At 37.8% G+C, this 19,261-nt stretch overlaps 1 protein-coding gene across 2 annotated transcripts in view; it reads left to right on the forward strand.

Moving 5' to 3' along the window:
• The window catches only part of ZZZ3 (zinc finger ZZ-type containing 3), a 50,206-nt gene that overhangs the window by 26,430 nt on the left and 4,515 nt on the right, over window positions 1–19,261 (forward strand). For both annotated transcript variants that reach the window (XM_058177133.1, XM_058177132.1), the window contains 9 exons: window positions 2,276–2,414; window positions 3,195–3,342; window positions 3,420–3,535; window positions 4,992–5,066; window positions 5,236–5,337; window positions 6,804–6,899; window positions 14,016–14,168; window positions 16,995–17,129; window positions 18,258–18,358. In XM_058177133.1, the coding sequence (XP_058033116.1) occupies window positions 2,276–2,414; window positions 3,195–3,342; window positions 3,420–3,535; window positions 4,992–5,066; window positions 5,236–5,337; window positions 6,804–6,899; window positions 14,016–14,168; window positions 16,995–17,129; window positions 18,258–18,358 (1,065 nt within the window). The remainder of the gene's footprint in view (window positions 1–2,275; window positions 2,415–3,194; window positions 3,343–3,419; window positions 3,536–4,991; window positions 5,067–5,235; window positions 5,338–6,803; window positions 6,900–14,015; window positions 14,169–16,994; window positions 17,130–18,257; window positions 18,359–19,261) is intronic.

The raw sequence follows: 19,261 nt of genomic DNA on the forward strand, positions 1-19,261 counted from the left end.
ATATGAAATTTTTGTTTTAAGTCCCACAGTATTTTTTTCCTGATCAATTACACATCTGTTTCATTAATTTCTGAGTAGAATTCATTATCTCAGGCTGTTTACTTTAACAATAAATTTGTGTTCATCTCTGTACCTGTAAATCTGAAGAACAAAAAATAATTTTATGCAAAAATTTTAAAATATAATATTCTGCTAATAATAGCAGCATTGGAACTTATAAGTGATACAAAGTATTTCTTCATCATAAGGCACTTTCTCTAATCTCTATAAAGTAATCCTGTACTTTATAATCAATTCAAAACTGTGCATATTTTGTTCTCAGGTTTTGTCTGGAAATTTAACCCTCTATTGTGGTTTGCTTTGAGAATATAAAAAGGTAAAGGTTTCTCCTGTCCAGTCGTGTCTGACTCAAGGGGCCAGTGCTCATCTCGGTTCTTAGTCAAGGTAGCCGAAAGACACTTCCATGCCATGATTATACACCAAGAATGCGTATCTTCAATTGCAGTGAGGAAATACTGCCATGCATTCAGTTAAGCGTATCAATCAACAAAACCAAGGTGTTCATGATTTCAGGTTATACAAATCAATTTTATGTTGTATGGGCAAGAATATGACTTGTTGCTTGAATTGCACTCATATTGCTAATACAGTCACTGATCCTAAACACTTCAAATCTGCATAGTATCTGGTTTCTTCATTATATGAGTGCAGACTACTTTACTCCTAAACAACTAAAGAAATCCTAGCATATCCATTTATAATTAAAGTAGTATTATACTGCGTTTATTTGTGGCAACATCTGTACAATAGCTTTCTTCTTTAGGACAGTATTTATTGTATTTATGTGTGAAAGTCAGGAAGAAGCTGAGACAGAGATAAGCTTGAAGGTTGAAAACATTCACTGTAATGTTAATTTCCATATAGAATTCCAGCAAATATTTATTAAATGTAAGAAAAGCCCTAAACTCTTTAAAATAACTTCGTTGTCATCCAGAAACAAGCCATTCAATTATGGAGCTTAAAATGCATTTATTAATATTTTATGTAACTGGAAGTTGAGCTAAAATTACTGTGCTATCCTTGGTGGTCTTTGAGCTCGGTTATTCTCTTGCAAATGTTTTATTACTTAACTAGACTAACATCATCAGTGCCAAAAGGGAGTGGGGTTTGTAAATGTTTACAAGAGAATAACCAAGCTCAGAGATCACCAACCACGTCAAAGTTCAACCCTGAGCTACAAATACTCTCTTCTATTGATAAAATTATTTTCTTTGACAGAGCATTAGCATGTTGTCTACAATAGCTATTCCAGTACTCGCTAGAATTAAATCTTTGACCTGATCCAATTACAGGTTTTTATATTAATTTATAGAGATGTCTTTCTAAGTGTGCACTTACAGAATTCTGTCTTCAAGGAAGCTTGGCTCAGTTGCCATCTTTTAGGAAATAGCGATATATTGAAATAATATGTTCGGTTTCAAAATCTTAAGCAATTTGTTTCTTGTTGACTTTTTATATTTTGGCTTTGTCTTTAATTGCAGAGCAGAGCAGTATTTTCCACATTCAAAATTTGGGTTGATCTTAAAAAGTTTTCATTCTTCACATACCTCTGGGTTACCTAGCTTCCTGGGTATTTAAAATAATACAGACATCAAAGTGTAAGGTAGTTTAATACTCCTCCTCCAACTTGGTCCTGTCTAGTTGTTTATGAATTACAATGTTCACCCTGCTCTTTTTATATTGGAGTTATAACCCAAACCTTCAGAGACGAAATATGTATTTCATTCTTGAAGCATTTTTGGAAGGTATGCAATAAAGTTAAAAATCTTCTTAAACAATATTTATAAATCCATTGGTTTCACTTTTCTGTTACGTAGATATCAGGGTGATATTGATTCAGGATATTGGAGTCGTTTGGTAGCGGTGGGCTTTTTTGGCGGTACAGTAGGTAGCTAGAAACTTAAACTGAAGTTACAAAAAGATTATTCTATACAGCATCTAAGGTTTTTTTTTGGTATCTGCAACATTTGTTTTATTGTTGATTTTCAAAAATGTTGGCTGCATTACTGTTGTTGAATATTAAAAGAATTTCTGACTTTTTTTAAAAAAATACTTGATATTTGATAATATTCATGGTTCTGTTAATTTTTTTGCTTGAGTCTTTCAGATAAATGTGCTGGGTGCTAAGGTTTTGTTTTTGCTTTCATTTCTACTCCCACTTTGGTTTGCTTGCGCGTAGAAGTCTATAGTGAGCTGTTTCCCTTTATCTCTGTAGTTATCAGAGACTGTTACAAACGATTGCAGTACTGGAGGCTCAGCGAACTCAAGCAGTCCAAGATCTTGAGAGTTTAGGCAGACATCAGAGAGAAGCACTGAAAGATCCCATTGGATTTGTGGAAAGTCTCCAGAAGAAGGTATAGCAATGGGAATCTTCTCATAAGCGATGTTTGATAACTGATACTTCATCTCCTGAAGACAGTGAGAGTAAATAGTAATAATAAGAGAGTAGGTGATCTCTGCAGAGGAGCCCTTGAATCTGTTGTTCTAAAATCTTTTCTCCAAAGCTAATTCAATTTCATTTAAAATTGAATTAGTCATTTGTTCATAAAATCGGATGGATAATGGTGGCATCAGTTATTTTCTGTCTTCAGTATTTCTTGTATTTAGTATTGCACCAATGTTCTTGCTTCATTACATCACTGGGAAATAGCAGCTGAGTATGTCATTTGGTAATTTTATCATCAGATTATTGATTTTGTGGAACGTATTTTATTATTAAAGAACAATAATAAAGTGAATGTACTTAAAAGGATATGATAATCTATCTATATATATTGAACATTGTTCAGCTTTAGGTTTTTTGGTCTCTGTAACCTCTCTTAGGATATAATTGTTCAGAATCTTAAGTGAGCAAATAATTTAATGAAAAAAGACAACAAATGGTGATGAAATTTTAAGCATCTGTCTATAACAATTTTAAATATCTGTTTAATGAGCCATCGTTTTCTGCTTCTTCTATATTTTATGAACTGTGCTTTTATTACTCTTGGAAGAATTCCTTAAATGTGTGGCAATATAATAATACAGAGCTCGAGATCTGGCATTGCCTTAACATTAGTCCAAGTATATGTAACTTTATATCATATTATTTGGTGTTTTTTCTTTGTAAATGTTTCACTTTTTTCTCTCATCAGGTTGATGTAGGGCTTCCATTTCCACAAAGAGTTGTCAAGCTGCCAGAGATATCCTGGGACCAATATACTACAAGCCTTGGGAATTTTGAAAGAGAATTCAGAAACCGAAAGCGTAATAGTAGACGAGCCAAGCTTATTTTTGATAAAGGTGAGCTTAAAATTATAATGCTTTACAGAAGAAAAGCACTATAACGGCACTGTATTAATTCTTTTTTATTTTTGTAGGTTTACCTACAAGACCAAAAAGCCCTTTGGATCCCAGAAAGGATGGAGAGGCTACTTCATACTCTGTTTTGCCTTTTAGTGATTGTCCAGAATCTTCAACGAACAATCGTCCACAAGTAAATATGAACAGTACTGAAGTATTGCCCATATTTTCCAAAGCAGTTCTTTGAAAAATGTAGATAATTTATTGGGAAGAGTTGTAGCCTTTGCCATTTGATCAAATTATTCTTAAACTTCTATAAAAAAATGCTACAATGCCTTTTTGTCAAATCCACAGTGTCTACTTCCAACTAGGTCAGTAGGTGATGGTTAAGTCAATATATGCTTTTATCTCTGCATGGTCTTTAGCTTTGCTAGGAGTGAATTAGCTGTTTGCAGTTGTGCTGTTCTTCATTTTTTGGTCAATAAATGAAGCTAGGTTTTCCTGCTTGAAAGGCAAGGAATGCAACTTTCTAGCCATTTACCATTCCCTGCTCAGTAGTACAAACCAGAAAGTATTTTCCTTAAGAATATGCTGTTTTGGTGATGGTATCATACTGGGGCTAGAAAACTCCAAATCTAATTACCTTTCTGGTCATTGCTCAGCTATGAAGTTCATGGAGTAACTTGACTCTATAGTAGTGAATGAAGATTAAAGGCTTTAAAAATCTCTCCATATCAGAAATAGAGACAAAAAAGGGTTTAATGGGTGGGTGGGGGAGGAGGAGACAGCTAGTGGTTGGTTATTACAAGTTTGGTTATGATTAGTAATAATTGATGAAGAGCAAAGGGCTGCTAGTTCAGCTCCAGTAGAAAGAATGGGTTTTAATCCAGAGGTTCCTGTTGAAAGAATGGGTTCATAAGAATAGTACTTGAGAAAGAAGGAACAATTAAGCAATTCTATAAAGTGATTATTTTTTATTATGCATGTTCAGGTTTTTCTCTTTAAAATCATACATGGATTTATGAACATTGATCACTCTGCCCAAGAATATGCATCATCCATTTGTTTTGCCAGCATAATTAGAAGAGGAAATAATTACTAAATGAAATAATAAAAAATGGAGGGCTTTGGTTGATATTAGAACAGGGACAGGCATCCATATCAACTTTATGAGCCGTGGACTTCATGCTGGCTCAGGAAAATCCTGGAAGTTGAAACCCATGGGTGTTAAAGTTTCCATAATTGCCCATCTCTGTCTTATGAAGGATAAACCCAAACACATTAAAGCTGTGGAAGGAAGTACCAAAGAAGAAAAAATCACACACTCTGAATATTGTGTTTGCTCCTTAGCTGAGGATGCCAAGAAGAAAGAGCAGAGCTGAAGAGACAGGATTCCATTCCATTTTAGGTTCAGTTATCAAACCCGATAAAGAAATAGAAAATATGAATGAGATATAATTTGAAATCTGATGTCCTAGGATGGCATCAATACTTTGTGCTTGCTATCAATGGAATGTTTAGTTTTGATATACAGTACTGTGGTGTGATATGTGATGATTTTGGTAACCATATGACAACCCTTTTTATTTGACTGAAATTCAGTTATGCATGTTATCTAAATTCCTTTTTTGTTATGTACTGTATTTCAGCAAATGATAAGGGGGCGACTTTGTGATGAGACCAAACCTGAATCTTTTAATCAGCTGTGGACAGTAGAAGAACAGGTAATGCAATAATTGTAATTTTAAAGGGAGATTATCCTATAGTGTTGATCTGGTTTTTCTATTCTATCTCTGTTTCTTCTTTCCTCTTGCCCAACTCCCATTAAAGATGACTAGAGTTCTCTTGTGAGAATCAAATTGTATTGACAACTATCATTGTTCATCATTTCAGAAAAAACTTGAACAATTACTTTTGAAGTACCCTCCAGAGGAAGTAGAATCTCGGCGATGGCAAAAAATTGCAGATGAGTTGGGTAATAGAACTGCAAAGCAGGTAATGAGCTGCATTATTGTTAATTTTTAGACAACTAAAAAATAGTTTCTTTTATTTGATAAAACAGGTTCTAAAACAAATAAAACAACTGTTTGTTATAAACAAATACAAATAAAGTACAGTAGATGGCTTTCCATAGATGCCGTTCCACTCATTCCAACCCCAAAGCCTGAAATAAAAGCCAAGTTTTGCTGCCTTTTGGAAGGCCAACAAGGTTGGGGTCAGTCACTCCTACCTCGGGTGGAGGTAGGGGCCAGGGCAGATGCCAAAATGCGAAAGACGTACCTCCTGAGTCCCATCAAATGGCATTGTTTTAAAGAAGTGTGCCTGCCTGTTAGAATGTGTGGGATAGGCAGATACCATTGGGTAGAGTCAGTTCGGCAAATAACAGTCTGGTGCCATGTAGGGCCTTTATTGGTGGTATCCAGGACCTTGGACATCTAAAAGGTTAAAGGAAGCCAATTTACTTTGCTACATAATGATGTTACATGGGCATGTTCCCATAACTACCAGGAGTGCTACATTTTTGCCCATTTGTTGCTTCCAGATGGCTTTCAAGGACAAACCCATGTATAGCATTACGTAATAATTTAGATTGGAAGTGACTAGGGCAAAGTGATAGCAAGCAGGTCTCTTGATCAAGATATGTCTTGCATACAAGACAAATTTGTGCAAAGGTCTTTCTGCCACAACTATCACCTGCTCTTTGAGCGGGAACTGGAACTCCCGGAGGACACTCAATTTGTGCATTAAGTTTGAGCAGGGGAATTCAACCCTATTTAGAAGCCAAGATAGAAAGTTTCCCATTCTGGGATCCAGAGGACCCAAAATCCAAAACCACCCAGCCTCACTTGATTGACTGAAGGACAGAGTTGTATGGTCCCATACTGACAAATGACCCCCCCCCCTTAGTGGCCTCATTAAATATTAAAAAGAAAAATGAATTAGTGAAATAAGGATGTGTACTTTTAAAAACCCAATCTATATCAGAAGACATTTCTTCATAAGGGACAGTTTCTGTAACACATACCATCCTGCTGTTCCGTATTAGACTCCTATGCTAAGGTTATCTCAGGGGTAATGCTGGAGAACTGAGAACATTTCAAGATGTAACTGGATGGGAATAAATATATTTAATATATTTTAGTTCAGATTACACTCTAAACATGCAAAAGCCATTTTTATTCTAAATATACTAGGAAAAATACTATATTTAATTGAAAATTCAGGAAACTTTTAATGAAGTTGGTTTTGATGAGGGATTTGAAGATGAAATTAGAGAGTCCTTATGAGTGGAGAATAGTACATTGCTCTTGTCTTTTCATAATATAGAAAATAGCTTGGTAGCAGGAGGAGTCACTCATATTTATTTTTCGTAATTAAGTCTTAGCATACATAATTATTTAGTCTTCAAGAATTAATTTTTTATATATTTTCTAATAGATTTTTTCCCCCTCTGTCTTTAGGTTGCTAGCAGAGTGCAGAAATATTTCATAAAATTGACTAAAGCTGGTATTCCAGTTCCAGGCAGAACACCAAACTTGTATTTATACTCTAAAAAGGTAAATCACAAGACTTTAGATTAAGTTCTGAAGTTTGCTGTCCTTCAGTCCAGAATAAGAGAGTTTCCAAAGAAAAATTAAAATTTGGACCCCCAAATCAAACATAGGCAATACTCTGAATCTGAGTTGAAACAGAGTCTCAAATTGGGTCCAACTGGATGTTTGTGAAATCAAAAACCACAGTCTCTGTGCAAATTTTTTTACTTATGTTTACCGTATATACTCGAGTATAAGCCGAGTTTTTCAGCACGTTTTTTGTGCTGAAAACGTCCTAAACTTATACTCGAGTATCTCTGACTTTCTCAGGTTTTTTCTTCTTTTTTACACATTATACGGGATGGTGCAAACTTGGCGGGCTTTTGCATTAGCGCGGGGAAGCCCTGCCGGTGCAGTGAGAGGGCGGGGCGGGGGAGCCGCCAGCCTTCTCGGCTGAGGGAGGGAGGCTTTCCCTGACCGGTAGCTGCCTCATTTCTCTCCTCGAGTCCCAGTTTACCCCAGTTTTTTGGGGTAAAATTGGGGACCTCGGCTTATACTCGGATCGGCTTATATTCGAGTATATACGGTAAGTAGAATGCATATCATCATTCAATATGGCATGTTAGGAACTGAACTCTGATCTTCTTACACATGAATAAAGATAGTTGAATGTGAACGTTGGTGCAAAAGTACACTTTACCTTAATTTAGTGATACATCCATAGTCACATTCTTTTACCAATCATAGTTTCAGATCTTTTCTATCTTTGCCCTTTACATCATTTAGATTCCAGGCTTCTTATGTGAGAGTCAAATTTTCTTGCATTACAGTTAGCATATTTTTAAGTGAATAGATCATGCGTACACAACCTGCTTTTTTTCCATTGTGTTTTTTAGAATTATACATATGGATGGGTACTTGAGCTTACGTGGTCAGAACTTTCAACAACTAAACATTTTTGGTAGGAGCCCTACTCCATGCCTGTATATTGACAAAACTCCCAGTCCATTATTTTTTAATAATCATTTCTTCAAGTGTCTTAGCTTCCTTCCCAGAAATATTTTTCCTAAAATGAAAACCTATTGTGATTTTAACTTCTCTTGTGCTGCACCTTGTGTGTTTGTGTGTATGCGTTGGGAAGATTCTAACCATTGAGCTGTGGTGGCGCAATGAACGCTGTATTGCAGGCTAATACTGCTGACTGCTAGGGGTTCAGTCTTCATTTAAAAACGGTATTTTTTCACCTATGCTTACTTTTAAAAGGTATCAGGTGAAACTGATTATCCAAATCCAGTTCAGCTAGGTTTCCGACCTGATTTTTGAATGAAATAGTCTTGATGTCTATATATTATTTTTGTCAGGAACTAAGCGTAGGATCTTGTTCCTTTTGGCTATGCTCACAATCTTTGGTATTAATTATGGATTTCTTTTAAGATGCCTTGCTTAGATGGGGAGTCTCCCTAAAAGTAATGTTGGGAGACTTACGCTCAATCCCTTCATCTTTGTGCTATACCAATTTTGATTTTGTCTCTGATGCTTTTTAATATTTATATGAAACTACCAGGAGACATTATGCAAAACTGGGGAATGCGTGTATAATAATAACAGTACACTAATAACCCCATTTAAGTTTCCTTTCCATCATATTCTGGAGTCTCTGGCAAGTTGTGAATTAGTGTTTGGGGTCAGAAATAACTTGAATGATCGTATGACATTTATGAGAAAGCATGGTAGTGTGGAGGATGGAGTCTAATCCTCTTAAACTATCATTTACATTGTTTTCCAGTATTTGTGTATTTGTGGATGTTTGTGAACTGGTTAAAGGGAAGTAAGTGGTTGATTGGTTAAATAAGTATCTTTTTCTTCCTATCATCCAGGAAAGGTAAGAACCATGTGATCTAATTTTTTAACAGATCTAGTGCTGCTACATTCTCTCCCCACCCCCAGTTCTTTCTCTGCCTTTGCATAGGCAGAGTTTGTTGCTAAAGCTCCTGAATTTTTGCTCCAACAGTTTTCTCTTTGTATTGCTCCTTTTCTTTCTGGTGGTTTCTTTTTCTTTTTTCTTTTGCTTGAGTTTCTTCATCAATTGTTCCTGTGACAGAGAAGAGGGATAATATTCTTCTTTTGTAGACATTCCATCTTTGCAATCTTGCTCTGCACATGGCTTCCAATGGTGAAACAAGTAAACAAAATAAAATCTCAGATATCCTTACAATGAATAATAATAAAAAGATAAACTGTCCTGGTTGCCACAGAGACCGTTGTGAATAACCATTATGGGCAAATTTATGTTGGCACAGATCAGGCACTCGCCTTTCATCCACCTTCATGCAGATATGGCAGAAGCTGCAAAGCCTCATACTTTATTCAGAACTTGGGCAGCTAGAGAAGTGGACTGTTTTCCTTTAAAAGCAATGTTATATTTACGCATGGCATAATATGAAAAAGGCTTTTCACAGATACCTTTTGAGACTAGTCATTAAGAAATTGTAGTTTGAGGAGTCCTTGGTGCTCTCTGAGCTTGGTGGCTTTTATGCAGACGTTTTATTACTCAAACCAGGGGTTTGTGCTCCGTTTATATCTAGTCTCAGTGATGAAATGTCTGCATAAAAACAACAAAGTTCAGAGATCACCAAACACCCCCCCTAATTTCAACCCTAAATTATAAATATTCTCCTTTATTGAAACTTTAGCTTATGCAGATAGGCCTACAGTTCAACCCCAATTTCAGTACTTTCATTTGTGGGAGTTTCATGCAGCATTCTAAATTTTGAAAGTTTCCTTCATGGTATTAATAATTGTAACATCCTCTGATTGAATCACTGAAAACAAGATCTCTGTTCTTAAAGTAGCAGTTTTTAGCCAAAAATGATTTTAGAGCTGAGAACAACTTGTTTAAAGGATGATCTATACCAGGGGTCGGCAACCCGCAGCTCCAGAGTCACAAGCGGCTCTTTGGGCCTTCTGTCGCGGCTCCCTGTCCCATCACTGGTTGGCCCTGCCCCTCATTTCATTTTTGGACTCCAGCCCGAAGCAGCAGGAAGTGAAGGCTGCCTTACTCACAAATGTGGCTTTAAAGCAGGTACAGGGTAGCTTTGCTCCTGCACTCTCCTCCCCTCCTCCTCCTCTTGTGGCCCCCTGGCTGGCTGTGGCTGAGCTGGGAGTGTTCGCATGTGCGAGGAGACCTTCCTCAAGGAAGCGCCAAAGCACAGGAAAGGTGTGGGGGGGGGCAGGCAGCGGCTCGCTTAAGGAGGGTCTCCCTGTGTGTGCACATGCTCCCAGCTCAGCCACAGTTGGCCAGGGGGTTATCAGAGGAGGAGGGAGAGGAGGGTCGCTGGAGAGTGCAGGAGCAAAGCAGCCCTGTGCCTGCCTTCATGCCACATTTGCACATAAGGCAGCCTTCGCTTCCTGCCTGACCGGAGTCCAAAAAAGAAATAAGAAGGGTGGGGCCAATCAGTGATGGAACAGGAATGGAAACTCCTCACTTTGAAATGGCAATACAAATCCCCAAGGTAATTACTATTTATGTTGTATAAGAGAGTAACATATTGCTTTGCCAATTCACATGACTTCCTAATATGCAACTATTGCACATCCACATCAACTTTTCAATTGCCTCAATATAGTTAAAGTTACTCCCTCAGGAAAGACACATGTTGTTCTCCCTCCCTCCGCGCTCAGCTGAAGAGCTGCTGGGGGTGGGTGATGACACGGCAAGGCAATGGCCGAGCATTAGTGCAGGAGAGAAGTCATGTCCTGTTAAGACCCTCCTTAAGTGAGTGGCCACCCACCCCATGCGCACCTTTGCTCCCAGCCAGGGAGTTATGAGAGGAGTGGGGAGGAGGAGGCCAGTCGCCCGAAGGGAGGGGGGAGACATAGACATAGAGACACACACAGTGATTCACAGAGAGGGGATAGGAGAGAGACATAGAGAGACACATACAGAGTGATACATAGAGAGGAGGTGAGAGGGCAAGAGAGGAGAGAGAGATACACAGAGTGGGAGAGACACAGAGGGGACAGAGGGGAAGATAGGGAGACAGACAGACACAGATACAGAAAGTGGGGGAGAGAGACATAGAGAATGGTTTTGTGGCTGGGTAGGCATGTCTGGGTGGGACTGGGTGACTGGCCGGGAGTGACTGGGTGGGAATGAATGACATCGAGTTGGCCACGCCCACCCAGGTTTTGTGGCTCCCGATGGTTTTTTTTCTGCAGGAAACGGGTCCAAGTGGCTCTTCGAGTGTTTAAGGTTGCTGACCCCTGATCTATACCTATTCCATTAGAATATCCAGGCTGATTCCTTTTAATAAAAAACCCAAAAACTTTCATGAACTTTAGACATTTATTTTATCTTCATTCTTTCATAATCTCCATATGTATTTGGGCGATGTCAGAAAGTGGCCTATGCACAAAATGCTCGGGGCTTCCATCTATTGTACAAACCTCTTAATACAATTTTCCCACCCCTCTTATTTTCAGAAATGGGGGCAGACTATACATTTTACAATATCTACTCATAAGAACATGTATTTTCATGAGAAATATATTAACTCAATGTTTATCTAAGCCATTTCATATTAAATTTCCCCTTACCAGAAGTCATATTGTTTTCCATTTGTCAGGTCTTCATTTGAGGCTTCATAGAAATACATAATTAGTGCTTTTTGACTGATTGCTTTTCCTTCATTTCATGTCAGTTTTAAAATTGGTCACACCTCTCTCCCTAGACATGGTATATAAAGTAAAAAAATTGGACATTAATATAAAATGTCCAATTTAATTTAAATAAAATATAAAATTAATATAAAACACCACGTGTTTACTGGACCCGTGCCCCTCCTGGTTGGTACTGGCCACTCAGGAGGTGACACGAGGCTGGCTCCAGGCGATTACGAGTGCTTCTTTGTTGGAGGGAGTCTTTCCGGCCGCCTTGAAAGAGGCGGTGGTGAGGCCCCTCCTCAAGAAGCCTTCCTGGACCCGGCTGTTTTAGGTAATTATCGTCCGGTCTCCAACCCGCCGCGCGAAGGTTGTAGAGAGTATGGTGGCATATCAGTTTCCCTGCACCTGGATGAAACTGTCTATCTAGACCCGTTCAGTCGGTTTCCGGCCCGGTTACAGCACTGAGACGGCTTTGGTCGCGTTGGTGGATGATCTCTGGAGGGCCAGGGATAGGGGTTGTTCCTCTGCCCTGGTCCTATTAGACCTCTCAGCGGCTTTCGATACCATCGACCATGGTATCCTGCTGCGCCGGTTGGAGGGATTGGGAGTGGGAGGCACCGTTTATCGGTGGTTCTCCTCCTATCTCTCCGATCGGTCGCAGACGGTGTTGACAGGGGGCAGAGGTCGGCCCGAGGCGCCTCACTTGTGGGGTGCCGCAGGGGTCGATTCTCTCACCCCTTCTGTTCAACATCTATATGAAGCCGTTGGGTGAGATCATCAGTGGTTTCGGTGTGAGGTACCAGCTGTACGCTGATGACACTCAGCTGTACTTTTCCACACCGGGCCACCCCAACGAAGCAATCGAAGTGCTGTCCCGGTGTTTGGAAGCCGTACAGGTCTGGATGGGGAGAAACAGGCTCAAGCTCAATCCCTCCAAGACAGAGTGGCTGTGGATGCCGGCATCCCGGTACAGTCAGCTGAGTCCACGGCTGACTGTTGGGGGCGAGTCATTGGCCCCGATGGAGAGGGTGCGCAACTTGGGCGTCCTCCTGGATGAACGGCTGTCTTTTGAAGATCATTTGACGGCCGTCTCCAGGAGAGCTTTTTACCAGGTTCGCCTGGTTCGCCAGTTGCGCCCCTTTCTAGACCGGGATGCCCTATGCACAGTCACTCACGCCCTCGTGACGTCTCGTCTGGATTACTGCAATGCTCTCTACATGGGGCTCCCCTTGAGGGGCACCCGGAGGCTTCAGTTAGTCCAGAATGCGGCTGCGTGGGTGATAGAGGGAGCCCCTCGTGGCTCCCGTATGACACCTCTCCTGCGCAGACTGCACTGGCTACCTGTGGCCTTCCGGGTGCGCTTCAAGGTTTTGGTAACCATCTTCAAAGCGCTCCATGGCATAGGGCTGGGCTACTTACGGGACCGCCTGCTGCTACCGAATACCTCTCACCGACCCGTACGCTCTCACAGAGAGGGACTCCTCAGGGTGCCATCGGCTAGGCAGTGCCGTTTGGCGACACCCAGGGGAAGGGCCTTCTCTGTGGGGGGGGTCCCACCCTCTGGAACGAACTCCCCCCAGGACTTCGTCAACTTCCGGACCTCCGAACCTTCCGCCGCGAGCTTAAAACACATCTATTTATTTGCGCAGGACTGGATTAGATTTTAAATTTATATTGGTTTTAAATGGGTTATTTTTATATTGCTTTTAAAATTTGGCCATGTAGAATAAGTTTTTTAAGTGTTATTTTATTTTGTATTTATATGTATCTTTTTTACTTGCCTGTGAACCGCCCTGAGTCCCTAGGGAGATAGGGCGGTATACAAATGTGATAAATAAATAAATAAATAATAAAATAAATAAATAAAAGTTCTCTTTGCCCCAGTAGAGGAAACAAAGCCACACATTACTTAACCTGTTCTGGCACATGTAATCCAGTGTAAGATCTTATTCTGCCTTTCTATTTGATGGTCATATGTTGGTTGTATTTGGAGAAGATGCAATCTTTTATATTTTCATGCTGTATAATACTAATTCAAATTATATCATGTCTTAATCTTGAGCAAAGAATGCACGGGAAGCTTTAAACATAGAATAGAATAGAATATATTTTTTTATTGGCCAAGTATGATTGGACACACAAGGAATTTATCTTGGTACATATGCTGTCAGTGTACATAAAACATGAGGCTTAGCTGTGAAAACCCGGGTTTAATTATCTCTGCCTTTCTTCGGCAGGAGGAGAGAGCCAATGATTAGAAATTTCTATCATGCCAAAAGGGATTCCTTGTGGCAATTAAGTATTGAAATACATTGTTTTTCTTATATGAAAATAAGAGCTTTTCTGTGAAAAGTAGAGCTTTAGCTGAAAATTAGAAATATTTTTCTCTCTGTAGTAATATGTGAAGCTTTCTGTTTGAAGTAGTGCTATAAAAATTATAAAATGCCACCTTTACACAAATATTTATTTTTATTACAGTCCTCTAATAGACGGCAACATCCTTTGAATAAACATCTCTTCAAGCCTTCAACTTTCATGACATCCCATGAACCTCCTGTGTTTATGGATGAAGATGACGATAGATCCTGTTTTCACAGTCACATGGCCAATGCAGCAGAGGAAGAACCATCAGTAGGTTTTGCATTTAAACTGATTTTTTTTTTAAAAAATAATGTTATGTAAAAGCTCTATAAATTAATATAAAGGACGCAGAAATGCTTTCATCAGTAAAACGTCAATGAACACTTGTGTCTGTTTAGTGCAAGTGTTTCAGTTTGAAGGAGAGAAAATTAGTACAGGTATTTCTTGATTTACAACCATTTGTTTAGTGACCATTTGAAGTTATAACAGCACTGCAAAAAGTGATTTATGACCATTTTTCACACTTAGCCATTGTAACATTCCCTTGGTCATGTGATCAAAGTTTGTATGCTTGACAGCTGGTTATATTTATGATGACTTGCTGTGCCCCAGGGTCATGTGATCATCTTTTGTGACCTTCTGACAAGCAAAGTCAATGGGGAAGCCAGATTCACTTTACAACTGCAATGATTCACTTAACAACTGCAATGATTCACTTAACGGTGGCAAGAAAGGTCGTAAAATGGGGCAAAATTCATTTAACAAATGTCTCACTTAGCAACATAAATTTGGGTGCGCAATTGTAGTCGTAACTTGAGGACTATCTGTATTCCTTTTTTAAATTAACGGGGTGTCCCAAACATACTGATATATAGGAAAGCATAAGACAATTCTTGGTTTTATTTTTTCATGGAAAAAAATTCATACGAGCCAAATCACTTTAGAAGTCAAAATATTATTATTATTATTTTGCCATTTTACAAAGTCTTTGGGTATCTTGTTCTTCCACTATTAAATCTCATGTTTCAACGTTCTGGTTTATAATGAAACAATAAAGTGGCAAAAAATCAAATAAAGCTGCATTAAAATTTCTCATACTAGAAGTTGTATGTCAGTAGTATTCAGAATTCTGGGTCAATTTAATTCTGAACTATGTGGAACTTTGGTACTAAAGAAAAAAGATCAAGTTAATGCTTTTGTTATATGGTTGGCATGCATATGTATTATATGACAAAAAAATTGATAAGATATTTAAGAATAATATGGTCAGAAGTGCTTTGTTGAGGGTTTGGAAAAAGTATCAATATAAGTTAGATGGTAAGATACCAATATGGGCTATCCCCAGACATATGATAGAGAATATAAATATATTACAAAAAATGGAGGTTATTACTTACAAAGAGCTTTTGATTATGGAAAAGGGGGAATTACAATTAAAATCTAGGGAGAAATTGAGGATGAAGGGAGAAACTATACCTGGTTCCAGTATGGACAATTGCAATCTAGATGGAAAATAGATCAGAAAATTGGTATTAGGCAAAGTGATGATAATTTGGTAAAACAAAAGATCAAGGTCAACAGCATATAAAGAGATTATATAACGTATTGGTAGAAATTGATTCAGAAATGGAGTTGGTTAAAGATTGTATGGTAAGATGGGCACAAAATTTTCAACAACCTATAATGTTAGAAACATGGGAAAAAATTTGGGTGAGGAATGTTAAATTTACGCAAGCACAAAATTTAAGAGAAAATTTTTATAAAATGTTTTATAGATGGCATTTAGATCCGAAAAAACTGTTGTGTATGTATCCAAATGTATCCAAATGTGAAAGCAAAATGTTGGAGATGTGATTGTGAGGATGCTACTTATTATCATATATGGTGGACTTACAAAAAAGTTAAAGCTTTTTGGATTAAAATATGGTGGATTATGCAGACCATTTTGAAAAAGAAGATCAAGTTTGTTCCACAGTTCTTTTTATTAGGAATAATTCCAGATTGTACTGTTATAGAGACAAGACTGATTTAATAACTGCTGCAGGATTATTGATTGCACAATATTGGAAGAAAGAAGACTTACCTACAATTTGAGAATGGATTAGTAAAGTATCAAATTTAGCAGAAATGGCAAAAATTTCTGCCTACTTGAAAGACTATACACAAGAAAAATATATTTTGGAATGGAGAAAGTGGATCGATTATATTCAAAATAAGTATCAGATTTAAAAATACCAATTAGTTTTTGAGTGAAGTTAGGATTTGCTATGTATTAGAGTTTAAGAAAGAAGGGAATTGATAGTGTGATGGTGTGAAATGGAATATGTTTTATGTTATATTTTAGATGATGTTTGTTAGTTACTATACCCTGTATTCTGTTCTGGGAAGTCTCTGGGTATGGGGAGGAGGGAGGGGTAATGGGGGGGGGAGATTATAAATTGATTGATTGCCATTGTACAGGAATAATGGTAGAATTAAATAAGTTGGAATGGTGTAAAGTCGGGGCTGCTCGGTAACCACTCCAGAAGGGAAAGGGTAAGGAAAGAGGAGTAAAGAAGGAAGAAAGTAGGTAGGCAGGTAGGTAGGTAGGAAAGAAGGGAGGGGGAAGAAAGGATAGGAGGAGAAGAAGGAGGGGAAGATAGAGGGTTAGAAAGGATGGAAGTGAGAAGTGGGAAGGAGGAGGGGAAGTAGGAAAGTGAGGAGGAGAATGGTGGGGAAAGTAGAAGAAGGATGAGAAGGGTAGAAAGGATTAAGGAAGGGGGTAGTGACCGAGCAGGCCCGATTGAGCATAATTTGAGTATAGGATTGATTGTTGGATAAGTGATTGTACTGTACACTGGTCAAATTGTGGGAATTATTATGAAAAATAAAAACTTTTTTAAAAAAAGAAAAAAAAAAGAAAGACCAAATTAATGCTTTTGGAATTTTTAGGGCAATTTTAAACTATCTTGAGCCATTTTCCAATATACAAGCCATCAGCAGTCACATCATAGATTGCTATTTATTCTGGATTCTGTTTAGGAGGTGTGGTTTCTTTTACCTTAATCCTGCTTTCTGTAACTTTAAAAGTTGCAATTCTCTCTCTCTCTGAAATAGGATGAAGAAAGTATCCCTGTAGCATATCGTGAATTACCAGAATATAAAGAGCTACTGAAATTTAAAAAGCTGAGGAAGCAGAAGGTGCAGCAAATGCATGCAGAAAGTGGCTTTGTCCAACACATTGGCTTTAAGGTTGGTAAAGATATCAAAGGCCTCGTATTTCCTCAGTTATCTAAGTGGTGGTTTCCTTGGAAAGTAAAATCTTTACCTGGGTTCAGCATTAAGTTTCCTAGCCAATGTAAGTAAAACTTCAAAAAGTTAGGCTATTATGATTACCCTGATCTAATGGAAGATGTATTTGAGGTCTTTAAATGTAATATACCAAACCTTTTCATATACAGTTACTGAGTATGTTATATAATTGAATTGTATGTATTCAAACCTGTACTCTACCAACTGTTTGGGAGTAAATCTTATTGAAATTGCTAGGGCTTCTGAACAGATTAGTGATAAAATCCTTCTTACGAAATTGTCACCTTGAACATTTACAAGTTATTTTAATATATTAATAGATCATCATAAGCAGTATGTAGAGAAGTCTTCCTTTTAAAATTTCTGAAAAGCGATTTTATACCTGAGCGTCACTGCTTGGAAATTAGTGATATGCTTTTTTTAAAAAAATAAATGGGTAATTTCCTTTGTCTACCTCCCCAATTCAATAGATTCTGATTTATTAAGCAAAATAAATCAGCATCATTCCTGGCTCTTAGCCATGATGGGTAATTGAACTTCTTAGATTCCCCATGAAGTTTTTTGTGTTTGATAATATGGATATCTGAAAATCAGAGAAAAGAATTAGCTGTTTGCTTACATCACATAATAATCTAATTTGGATCTGAACTAACTTGCCATTCTCAGTGAACCTTAAATTAGAAGATAATGGAAACGTTTTCTTTTTTTCTCCCTTAGTCATTAAGAGAATTTAATATAGGAGGAATGGGGGAGATGAAAGCAAATTTGTAGCACATTGGAGTAAAATATAGGCAATTACAAGGGAATGAAAAGAGGAGCAGTTTAGTTGGAGGAGGCAGAACAATTGGATTTGAGAAAACAATTGGAAAAGCTGAGAACTAAGTTTGAAATATTGACATAGGCTTGTAGATTGCTGCTTTGTCATAATGTTGAGAAGAGGGAGAAACTTAAAAGTAGAATAATTTTATTTTGCAATAATGTTAACTATGCAGTAAAACTATTAACTTGGCAAGCTGCTTATTTTTGGAAGGGAAATCTCTAAGATCACTTTGATAAATTTCTTTTCAGTGTGATAACTGTGGAACCGATCCAATTCAAGGCGTTCGGTGGCACTGCCAAGACTGCCCTCCAGGACTATCTTTGGATTTTTGTGATTCTTGTTCTGACTGGTAAGCACCATGCCCTTAAGACAAGCATCTACCATTAAATGGGCTTTATTTTTAAATGTTCAGCTTAAAACACTTGTTGTAGAATTCATACCCTCTTTAGAATATATAAGGGATGCTTGTGATAATTTTAAATAATAGGTTTGTAGTGGACATAACGGTGCATATTCTTGGTGTGCATGTTTATTGGTTGAATAAACCCTAAGTTTTTATATTAGCTAAATTGTATAATGCAACAAGTTTGGATCGCAAAAGTAACATATTGAAGGTCCAAGGGGAAATGCGTGTTTGGGGGAGGGGAATATTGCAATTTAACTATAAATATGTAAATAGCAGATACTGGAACAAGTAGATTAACGTGTTCAGAATATTTATTAAAGATGGGAATGTATATAGAATATTTATAAAAAATGAGAAAATGAATAGAGAAATGTTAAGATGTGCAGATGCTGGGAGAAAGATAATGGATGTTATTTGTTGAAAGAGATGAATATCAAGAGAAGGTAAAATAGGTATATATGAGAACATGTTTCTATCATATTTTATCTCAGGAGAAGAATAAATCCAAGCTGAACGCAGTAGAATGGGGTACTTAAAAATGTGTGGGCTAAACAGGAAAAGGTAGAGCCAAGAATGTATGGATGTTGAATGAATTTGGATTAAATACAAAAGTGAGTGACAGGTACAAAAGAAACATTTGGAAGCGCTTGGTAGTAAAAGAGAACGAATGTGAATTGACTTGGAAAACAAATACATAAAAGAAATGAGCTGAGAGGAAGGAAATGACTAAGCCAGATGTGATTAGATGAAGTTGATGAGGTCTTCAAATAAAGAGATAAAAAGTTTAAAGAAACAAAAAGCGATGTACAAAGCAAATACACAGACATGGAAAAAGCAAGGAAGGTT

Source organism: Ahaetulla prasina, chromosome 3 (assembly GCF_028640845.1).
Source record: "Ahaetulla prasina isolate Xishuangbanna chromosome 3, ASM2864084v1, whole genome shotgun sequence".
Lineage (NCBI taxonomy): Eukaryota > Metazoa > Chordata > Lepidosauria > Squamata > Colubridae > Ahaetulla > Ahaetulla prasina.